Raw genomic sequence first — 11698 nt, 5'->3', positions numbered from 1 at the left:
ATTGTCCACTTTCATGGTGCATGGGAGGATATCAAATGCCCTCCTGGCTGCCACACTCCAGATGGAAGAAAATAGGCTGTGGTCTATAAAAATGAAGTTAGATGTAAGTACAGCACTCAAATCTCGGGGAGAAAAAATGCTTTTTCTGGGGCATTTTGTTGCTGTCAATTGGTCTGAGCAACTTGCTGTAATGCAGGTAATGGAGCTACTCTTCTCCTTTCATCTTCGGGGTCTGTGTGTGTGTGTGTGTGTGTGTGTGTGTGTGTGTGTGTGTCAAAGCAAAGGGAGGCCTGGCTAGATATGGCACAGAGGCACAACAAGAGGAAATACAACCATGGTCAGAATGAAGGAGACATCAAGTCAGAGCACAGTCAAGGGATTTGTACTGGTGTGAGTTGCTTCTTCAAACATCTGGAGGCTCCATTTACCTTCAGTGCTGCCAATTCTCAAGGTGGGATTTCTATAGATTAGTATTTCAGCAGGAGCATGCTGTTATATTATACAGGATTGTAAGAAATGAATGAGGGTGAACATCTCAATTTCCAAATCATGGTGAAAAAAATTGAGCATGATCCTTTACACCTGACAGCGACGGAAAATACATGTTCTCTCTACTTAGAATGTCACTTGACTACACTTTGAAGGTGGTCTTATCTTTCCCTCAACAAAATAGGAAACTACAGCAAACACTTGTTCCTATGAACTGTCAGCAAACACATTGTTTGCAAACATCCGACTCTTTCCTCTGTCAAGCTGCTGCAATAGATTTTTTTTTTCACTTCTTTGGGGCGATGCAGTGAGCCTCAAGAACAACAGTGAGATTGATTTCTAATCACTTTACGAAAGCTCGAAAACACATCCAGCAGACAGAGAGCAACAAGACTTACATGCTATACAGAACCTTCAACCTTCACAACTACAGTCATAAGTAAAAGAGATGAAATGCTGCTTAAAGAATTTTTAAAAACTCAAAAAATTGTAAATAAAATAAAAAACAAGATGAACTGTAACCAGAGCTTGTGTTTGCTCTCACTTTAAACCATCTTCCATCCGATATCTGCCTCATAGTTACTCTGTGCTCAAAGCACTGCATTTACACTGTGGAGATAAAATATAAGTGACAAAGTTCATATATCTGCTGTCTCAAAGTTTAAAATTCTGTATGTATTGTAATTGGTATACACTGAAGTAAATCACGAATAATAGCTTTTTAAAAAATATTTTAAAAAAATATTAAATGTACCTAATAACTTAGTTATAGTGTATGTGGTAATATTACTATATATTTACTGTAAATGTCACTAAAACAAATTCACAAAAACATATTTAGCGTAATTTATTTAGCGCACTCAAAAAAACGTTCAAACTTAATTGGCATATCAAGCCTTAATAAGACTTTTTCAACAGTGTGACAATGTTTGCTTTTATAAATAGACAAAAATCAGAATCAGAGCTGCCAAAGACTCTGATTTAATGCCTGGCTTGCCCTCCACTAAAGCCAGTTCAGCCCTTCAATCAAAACCATGCAGTCATCAGTATTGCTTCAGCTTGCCAAGCTTTGACCGTTTCTGTTTTTTCAGCAGATTCCCAAACCACAAAACTGGTGGGTGCTGATTGGCCGGTGGTCGGTCTGGCCTATTGTCTCAGTGCTGTGTTTGTTGTAGCCCCAGTTTCTCCCTATTCACCCCGTCAAACGCTAGTGCTGTTACCCTGCTGGAAATCTGCCTGTCTTGGCATTATAGGATCTTGTTGTATTTTGTCAGGTAACCCTGTCTTCATAAACGTCTTCATAAAAGGGGTTGATTAAGGTAAGATAATACTGAAATTTGTCCAATAACTGCTGCTGTTCATTTAGTTGTTTGTGTTTTCCTTTTTATTTCCTTGTGTTATTTTTTCCCCATGTGGAGACACAGCTCCAGCTCTCAGAGGAAATGTCCGTCCACAGGGAAGGTTGCAAATATTAGTATTCGCTGTATAAGAGACAGCGGTTTTTTGTCTCACTTTATTTTCTTTTAAAATGTATTTATATATTTCCAGTTTCATACATTCCATGGAGACCAACCTTTTCACTCTGCAGGCGATTAGGTACAAGTGTGGTGACAGTGAATGAAAAGATGTTAAAAACATATATCCTCTTGAGGTTTTCTGACTGAAAAAAAGCACAAAAAACAGAGATGGAGAAATGCAAGCCTTATTATAAACTGATTACCACACAGATATTGTAGAACAAAGGAAAGGCTTTGTAGCAATGAAACCATTGTATGACAAACACGCGCAATATTTCTCTTAATCTTAGTACGTCAGTTTTCTCAGGTGTTTTACAGGAATAGTAGAGATTGGACGTGAGAGTTTGAAGAATTTCTGGGGGAAAGGTTGAGCGATGTGAATGTGTGATTGAGAGGAAACGGTCAGCCTCGAGGTCAGCACCAGTCACAGCCAGGACCCCTTAATGAAAGGAAAAGTAACTGCAACTGTTTCTATCAGGAAGTTGTATCCTGGCTTGAAAGAAAATTATAGAAAATTACATATAGAAATATTAAAATATTACATCCAACTAGCTGACTAAATACAATTATCAGAATTTTCTGTATGGCACATTGACATTCTGAGACAACTGATGTGCTGGGGATCAAATGGTTTTAAAAAGTGCTCTAGTTTAGATTGGGACAGCTGCAGGAACTTGCCGAAGAGGATGCTCACAGGGAAATGTGATCCAGCGGAAATACAAACCTCTTCAATGAATACACAGAGCTCTTCAACGAGCATCCCGTTCAGGTTTCAGACATAACAAGATATACAGTATCTATCTATCATCCTTTCCCAAAAAAAAAATCCATGACAGCTCTCAGTGAGAGAGAGAGGATGGCTGCAGGATATTGCATCCAGGTGGAACAATGAGCAATAGATGTATCAAGTATCAAAGCATTGCTGGACACGATAGAGGCTGGACATGTTTGTGTGCTTGCGTGTGTGTGTGTGTCCACACTGGGGGTGGGGGTGTATGTAAAGCCCATCTTCGGGGACTGATCTCCTAGAGAACAAAGTGGAGCATACACACAGGCGACCCCTCAGCTCAATCCAGTGGAAATAATATGTTCATTACAACGCAATTACTGACACTTAGACCCTCTCTCACTGAAGTGTGTGAGGTTGGGAGAGGAGGGGGCCGTGCCACTGGCCACTGATGCTAAGTGACCTTATGTTCATCTATATGTGTGTGTGTGCGTGTGTGTGTCTGCAGGTGCAGGATGTACAGCTTTATGGGTGGAGGGTTGTTTTGTGCAGGCGTGGGGAACATCCTCCTGATTGTTTCCACAGCAACCGATTACTGGATGCAGTATCGACAATCCAGTAACTACATGCACCAGGGCCTGTGGCGCTACTGTATGCCAGGGAAATGCTTCCCACACAACGACAGCATTGGTAAGTGTGGCCACGGAGGGTTCACATAGATGACTGGGAAACTGTTAACTTTCAGTTAGCTCTACAAACATCTCTGGAAGATGAAACTGCTCCAAAGACAGAAATCATTTCATTGGCTGAGGGAAAATTTAATGGTTGGAGCCAACAAAGCAGCAACTTTTTGAAAGTGTTATACTAGTAAGAAAGGTTATCTTCGTTTTGTCATTTTTATCTGGAAACAGTGGAATTATAACTGAATAATTTCTTCTCCTGACTTGACAATGGTGATATCTATCTCAAATGATCTGGCCAGCTGTTTGTTGATAAGACTATTTTGAATTTGGAAGTGCAGCTGGGCTGACTTGCTCTTGTATGTAGTTGCACTGAAATAGGAGCCGTATGAGTAGTTTAACAAGTCGCTGTCGCATATGGGCTTTGTAATGTTAGATAGTGCCGCTCTAATGGTTGACTTTTCACTGGATTTCAGTCGACTGTTCCAAGAAATTGTCACAAACATACAAAAAAAAAATCCATCCTACCTGTATGTATTTTTTTCCATTTTGACCACTCTTCATCATATTGCCTTGTTAACTTGGCCTGAACAGGGTCACAGTCATTCACCTCTGTTGATTTCCATTGACCCCACCAGTGACCCTTATTGATGTTTGACCTTGTCCACAGCCCACTTAGATGCCACCCGTGCCCTCATGATCCTCTCTCTTTTGGCCTGTTTCATTGGCATCATCATTGGCATTATGGCCTTCATCCATTACTCCTCATTTGACAGGTTTGACAAAACCTTTGCTGCAGGCATATTGTTTTTCATCTCATGTAAGTTCAACTCTATTGTTTTGCTACTGTTTGGTTTGAGCTGTAATTTGCATTTGATTTTATCTTAATTGATTAGACGCTCCAAAGACTGACACTCAGGTTTCTGAAAAATAATAATAATACTAATCATAAAAAAGAACATACTAATCATGAACTAATGACTTCTTAATGATTCCATTATCGGCGCAATTTCAAGACAAAGCACAGCTGCTTGTTATGTTCATAAATGTCCTCATTCATGACAGAGAGCTTTCATTACGCCGTGTTTTTAATGCTTTGTTTTGCATAATTTGGAGCGACCTTCGTTGAGCTTAAGTAATATAATTTGGTGTTATTCTGTTACTAAGAGTCAATCCATGAAATACTTAAAGTGTAACTTCAGTGATTTCTAACTGAAATCTACATCTTCAATGAGCAGCCTCTCGTAATGGTATTAGTATTTGTACAATACAATTTTCTTAACATTTTTCTGTTCTTTTTTTCTGCTCAGGCTTTTTAGTCTTTCTAGCAATGGCAGTGTACACTGGTGTGACTATTAACTACTATGGCAAACGCTATGGAAACTGGAGGTTCTCCTGGTCCTATATCATTGGCTGGGTGTCAGTGGTGCTCACCTTCTTTTCAGGTAAACATGGAGCCCAACAATCCAAACTGCATTAGGTGTCCTCTGTTTCACACAGGTTCCATCAAACTCCTTCATTAGTCAGGGTTCCACTCATCATGTGTTCAGTTTGAAATTCGACTGTGATCATTTTCTGCTTAATGTTAACTTGTCTTCAAACTATAACCTTGAGTGAGTTCCTGGATGAGCAACTAATGCACTCAGCAAAGTGTAGATGAAACTACTGCTTGGATAACAAATGTTTCGCAACAGGCTCTAACTACTCTTTACATGTATGAATAATTTTACACTGCATCAGGCAGTACCTATTGAAACATAGAATAGCAGATAAAATTGTATTCACCTCCACATGTTGCCAAGGCCTCAACTAGTACCTGCATGGCTATGCAATTGGTATCCATACTTCATGTACTGTGTACTGAAGAAACCAAAACTTACAGATGTAATATTACACAATGCAACAACTCACTTCCTCAGCAGAAAGCAGTCAAGCCACACATGGGTTAATCCATAGTCAAGCAGTTGCATCAATGATGTGACATTATCAGTAAGTGATGCTTGTAGTAAGTGCTCATCTCTGAATCCTCCACCATGCTGTGCAGTACCTGCTGTTCAGCAGGCTTTTCACCATACTGAATATGAAAATGGAGGGAAACAGCATCCATATGCTGAAAATACCATGATGCTAAACTGTTTTTCTGACACTGAAAATATCAGCAAAATGATGGCTACAACTGACATACAGTGATGGAAGACTACAAGACTGTGATACACATGTATTTGTGTGATATTTTTCGGAATTTGCCGTAATTCCTTGGATGCTAAATATACAGCACATGCATAACATGAAGTGGCTACTATGTCGATTTGGCATGCACTATAAAGGTTTTTTGACATAGCAGAGGGCCATAAATATGTGTCTCAGTAAGTTAGGTTGCTCACTTTGATCACACCAAACAAAGCTGCTCCATACACTCATATACACAGAACATATATTGAATTAAAATGACACAAATCACACAATCATGCATATTGTGTAAATAAACTGCAAATATAAAACTACAATTTTATAAGTTAAACATAAGCATATGTTGCCACAAATTCACTAAATCATTACACTCAATATTTCAATAATTAATTTTTTTAAGCGTTTGTGAGTTAAAAATGACTGATGTATAACAAAAACCTTCCGTCTCTGTCTTTTCAGGTATATTCTATTTATGTGCCTATCGGATGCATGAATGCCCCAGGAGTGCTAACTCTCATTAGAAGACTTAAACCATCATCCAGAAATAAGCCATGGATTATGACCAGGAGAGCTGCATCGAGGCTGAGTGGAGATCCTCAGCACCAACATGGACGCAGAGCTTACCTCTGGAACATGAATGATCAGAGTTTAAATGATTTCAATAAAGAATTGGTAAATATATGCCTCTTCATTTTCATCCACAGACACTGTACACAGACTGTACACACTTTACATTTCTTTCCTTGACAGTGTTGTTAGTGTTGTCTGGTAACGTTGTTGGAGGCTGGCCAGCGGGTTTCATGTCACTGGAGTGCTCCATTCGGGGTCCCGCCCCTGGCTTTATGATACTGTGTGTCCATAACCATTGAGAGATATTACTCTGTCCTACTAAGTTAAGTATGGACCAGGCTGGATTGAAAAAACACCCTGAAACTCTCATGCAAGCCCGTGCAACTGAACTGAACGCACATCTATATATACATTTCAAAAGGAGAACCTCGTAGGAAAGTCTTTTTTCATGATGGTTGTCATGATGTCTAATGTGATGTGTAATGGAACGAAAATGTAGTGGACAAATACAAAGCAAAAGACATGTGCTTATATGCCTATGAAACCCATACTCATACATAATTAAACAACAAATGCAGTGATTCAACGTTTTTCCTTGCCGTTCTGGAGAGTGCATTGATGTAAGTGCTTACAACTGAAGTGATGACATTTCAGAGGAATTTGGAAAAAATTTCATACTGAAAATGAAATACCATAAACCATGATTCTGTTACTAAAACGTCGTTTGTTTGCGAGCTTGAAACTGAAAAAACGACATTATTTCTATGTTAATTTAGCAATTTCTAAGATTTCTATATCAAAGCAATACTATAGAGGTAGAAAGGAACATAAAGGACCTATGATGCGGACATACTGAGTGTACCACATATTTGTATTATTATTTGTTTAAGCCCCAAAACGTGGATTCATTTTTTAAACAAAGGTGGATCACCAGAAATAAAGGGATGTATTCCTGCATCCCTTTATTCCTTTGTTCTATTATTGACTGTCACCAGCACGGATGATTTCAAATCTATAAGCCAAGTACACTACTGCAAACCTCTTATCCAAACGCGCCACTTGACGAAGTGACGCACTGCCAGACCGGCTCAAATTTTTACTTAATGAAATGGCCACAAAAAGCCGCTTAACCGCGCCTCAAGAATGGATCCTTAAGACGATTTCATCGCCATTTGTTTCATTTACTTTCTAATTTCCCCTTAAAAGCAACTTGTTATCCTGGTGCGCTCCATGAAAGGGATTGACGCACAGCCAGGTGCAGCAGGGTTACCTCCATCTGCGTCGGCCATGTGTTTAAAGGGTCTTTTCTTTTCTGCTGCTGTTCTCCAACTTCACCGTTCACAAGAAAAACGCCCGAGATACGTCCTCGTGTAGTTTTCTATGTAGCTAGAATCGTCATTCGTCGGATAACCTGCTGGAGGGAAAGAATTTCTTTTGTTTCCTTAATTTTCTGACGAATGGGCTATTGATGGAAACAGAAATGACAGAAATATTTATGTTATTCTAAGAATAAGAATGTAATGGCTTTTTACAAGGTTTTGCCACAGCTCCACTCATGGGTGGTGTTGTTAATGAGTCATCTGCAGGTAAACTAATGTACAGTCCCCGTCATGCCAAAAGATGTTTGATTTGCAACCATTCAGCTGTGCTAATTTACATTTTCAGCACAAACGTCCATTTAACAAAAACCTATGCAAACTAATGCAGCAGAACAGCGCTTTTCCAACGTAACTGATTCCCAGTAATTAATGTGTTCTCCCTCCATCTGATCAAATGGAAATCCTGTCCTCCAGCCCAAGGATTACAACTTCCGCTCTGACATCTCCCTTAATTGCCTAATAGCATTGCAGCGTGAATTCTGCCTACATTAAGACACTTTCACATTAACCGGCCTGATTGGAAATGTGATGACAACACCATATCAACAAATTATAGCGCACCGCTTTCTTTCGCAAATGGGCACAGGAGCGGCACTTGTACTCTCCCAGATTTTAATACTGACAATTACAGCCAATTTGCGCGGAATTACTAGACAGACCTGTAGCAGAACAATCCTCCTGTGACACAGGCTACATCACTTGATTCAAAAACTACTAACATGAAGGAAGAGTGCAGAAGTAATTCGAGTGAATTTCCCGGACAATTAGCCTCTAAACACTGTGGTCGCATGTTCAAGTTTCCAGACAAGTCAATCTAAAGTTTTGTGTTAATGTCCATCATCAGTCCGGATGACTTCGACAGAGACATTAGCCTTTGGAACTATAAGATCACTGGAAAAGTTATACAAAATCCGTGAGGCCCATGCCATAAGGAATAAAAATATAGATTAAACAACATAGATTGAACAAATATGTATGACATACAAATGTGCAAATATGTGTTTTAACATCCATATGCTGTAGAGTATATACTGCAGGCAACAGTGAACAATCACACCAGAAAGCCAGATGACATAAACTGTCATCAAAAGTCACTTTTAACTCACTACTGAACAGAGTACAAAGACTAAACATCAACAACTGCAGGAATATTCAAATGTTTCCACCTATAATATACAATCTGATCTGTACATTTTATTTAAGTCACTCATAGGCTTGGAATGGCTCGTAGATGCCCCTTCAAATAATGTGAAACAGCAGAAGATACCACCATAGCAATATGGTGCATATGTCAGCACCATGGCACCGCACCAACTGACTGTCCTTTAACATATCTGTTCAACAATGAGCAGCGCTCTGCGGGCCGTGGGTTACAGGCCATGAGAGGTGGCCAGTACATCTTTCTTTCAGAGATTCAGGATTTCACAATTAATACTAATTTTGTTCGGAAACTGTTTTCCAAACTGCAATGGGTGAAATTAAGAATAATTCCCTCATGAGGTCATGCAACGCTCGCAAACGTGGCCAAAACACTATGGTTGCTAGGCAAAAACACAAGCCCCGCTACGAGCTGATGCTCGGCTGGATTTTCACTTGCCATTCAAATGAAGTGTGTCACAGGTGCGCTGCATTTCTGGAACCTGTTTGCTTTTTTTCCGCCAGCTTCAGCGCGTCTCAGCCAATCAGAGCGAAAAGCCGGCCCCCCACATCTCCCCTCCGCCCATACGCAGCTCTAATTGGCTGATGCGCAAATCAATTTCCCCAATCCGCTACTCTGTCCGAATAAATACTTGTTGGAAATCTTCCCTCCCACTGATATCTATGTAATGCTCGACACAGTGTCATTCACGGATCACACACAGGGGCTGCATTTAAGCCTGGGAGACCTGGGGGGAGAGATAGATGCTGGTGCAGGTTTAAAGGCAGGAAAACAACAAACCCAATCTAACATCATGAGTATGAACTACGCGTCTGCGGCGCCCACCCAGAGGTCGACGTCGTTTTTCATTGAGGACATCTTATTGCACAAACCCAAGCCGCTGAGAGAGGTCATTCCCTCGCCGTTCTGTAGCTCCCTAGCCTCCCGGATGCCCATCCTTGAGTACGGATACCCACTGATGCCAACCCCAATTCTTGCGCCACATCCGCACCATCCTCTCCACAAGCCAGAGCATCACCAGTACTTCTTCACATCTGGTAAGCAGAGCAGAGCCTGAGAGGCCTCGACTGACAGGGAAACTTCTGCCACACATGCAGTAACCTGTTGCTCGAACAAGAAAGTGACTGGAGTCTGTTAGCTAGTTTTAAAAAATGATAACACATTATTACTTGTTCAATTTAGATAAGCAGCTGACAGTATTAATCTGTAAATGAACAGAACCCTGTATGACATGAATGAGTACGGAACATATCATCTGCTTTGATAGACGGACTGTGATGAAGCTCCTCACAAACAAAATAACCAAGTTGACTGAACTCTGGTTGAGCAATAACAATAAGATGCTGCCTCTCAGCTGCAAGTGTAAAGAACAATTATTAGATTATTCTCATTTTCATCTTCACTTATGTCCAACCTTTAAAAGCTAATAATTATCGCTCTATTTATTCTCTAAATGATTTGGCTAAAACGAGTTTTTTTACATTCACGGAAAATCGCAGCCATCATCAAAGTATTAATCCCCAAACGTATTTTCATTCAGTTGCAGTGAATTCGGTTACTCGAATGTTTGAAGTTTTGTCATTTGTTTATTGAGATTTTTGATGTCGTTGTTGAAAAAAGTTCCAACTAATCTCTGTCTCCATCCTCTGCAGGGATGCAGGTGCCGGCCTTGTTCCAGCATCACGCAGAGTTACCAGGGAAGCACTGCAGACGCAGGAAGGCCCGGACGGTCTTCTCCGACTCACAGCTGTCCGGCCTGGAGAAGAGGTTTGAAATCCAGCGCTACCTGTCCACACCGGAGAGAGTGGAGCTGGCCACGGCGCTCAGTCTGTCCGAGACACAGGTATGCACACACACACACACACACACACACACACACACACACACACACACACACACACACACACACACAGGTAAAGCGGCATGTGGTCATGTATGATGCCTTTGTGCCGGGAAAGGTGTGTGTTTCTAAATGCGTTCCTTTGGATTATTCTGTCCAATTATAGCCCCAAAAAGATCGAACAAACCACAGAAACACAAAAATGAAAAATAAAAATACGAAATCTACATCAATATCAAATATAAACAGAGAAAGACGAAATCCAGAAAGTGTACAGCAATGACGTTTGCCTTTTCAGAATAACTGTCCATGCGTACCTGAATGAAGTCTACTCTAATAACACATAAGTAAAGAGCTTTAAGAAAACAGCTAATTCAACAGGTCATTCTAGTAGGAATGCTACATTTTTTTTTCCATATTCCTCTTCTGTCTGCGTCGTTTAGTCAATTTAAATACCCTAAAAAATCCAAATAATTTTGACTTGATATTGAGCGCTTTTGGTATTTCTTTTGAGCACAGGCAAATAAAGAATCATCTTTCTAATTTCCTCCGTGCAGGTGAAAACGTGGTTTCAGAACAGGCGGATGAAGCATAAGAAGCAGCTGAGGAAAGCGCAGGACGAGCGGAAGACCCCCGGGGAGCTGGAGAGGTCCGCGGACAACTCGAGCGAGAGCGAACTGAACGACAAGAGCGCGGAGGAGCTGAAACACGCGCTGGAGCCGGACTCGTACATGCTGGAGGAAAACGACGACGATGTGGATATCGAGGATGACATTTGCTCCCCGGATCATCTACTATAGTAGGCTGCAGAGCTGTTCTTTACGCAGCGACTTTCAGCACACTGTACATGTCCTGTAGATAATACTGACTTTTCCTTCCACGGCAAATAGCCAATATAAGTTACTGGGGGTATAAAATACAATACAAAATGTTAATATTTATTCAAACACTCAGATTGATTATTATTTTTTTTTTTTTTTTTTTTTTACAATTCCCCGTTTTCCTCTGTGTATAGGTTGTGAGAATTGTCGCATTACGCCTGACGAGACATTGAATACATAACGATATTATTATTATTATTATTATTATTATTATTATTATTATTATTATTACCACTCTTATTTGTAGTAACCTAATATTAGTAGTA

The 11698-nt window shown here is 40.3% G+C and overlaps 2 protein-coding genes across 2 annotated transcripts; both read left to right on the top strand.

The window, feature by feature from the left end:
• The first annotated feature begins 3248 nt into the window (after positions 1-3248).
• Positions 3249-6124, top strand: lim2.1 (lens intrinsic membrane protein 2.1). The gene is made up of 4 exons (XM_076751207.1): positions 3249-3423; positions 4084-4233; positions 4724-4858; positions 6063-6124. The coding sequence occupies exons 1-4, from the start codon at positions 3249-3251 to the stop codon at positions 6122-6124; spliced, it is 522 nt and encodes a 173-aa protein (XP_076607322.1).
• Positions 6125-9504: 3380 nt separating this feature from the next.
• On the top strand, positions 9505-11402 carry bsx (brain-specific homeobox). The gene is made up of 3 exons (XM_076751442.1): positions 9505-9748; positions 10364-10554; positions 11109-11402. The coding sequence occupies exons 1-3, from the start codon at positions 9505-9507 to the stop codon at positions 11349-11351; spliced, it is 678 nt and encodes a 225-aa protein (XP_076607557.1). The 3' UTR covers positions 11352-11402.
• The last annotated feature ends 296 nt before the right edge of the window (positions 11403-11698 follow it).

This window comes from Chaetodon auriga, chromosome 15 (genome assembly GCF_051107435.1).
Source record: "Chaetodon auriga isolate fChaAug3 chromosome 15, fChaAug3.hap1, whole genome shotgun sequence".
NCBI classification, from domain to species: domain Eukaryota; kingdom Metazoa; phylum Chordata; class Actinopteri; order Chaetodontiformes; family Chaetodontidae; genus Chaetodon; species Chaetodon auriga.
The sequence above is the reverse complement of the archived record's forward strand: the minus strand, read 5'-3'. Positions and strand labels throughout refer to the sequence as shown.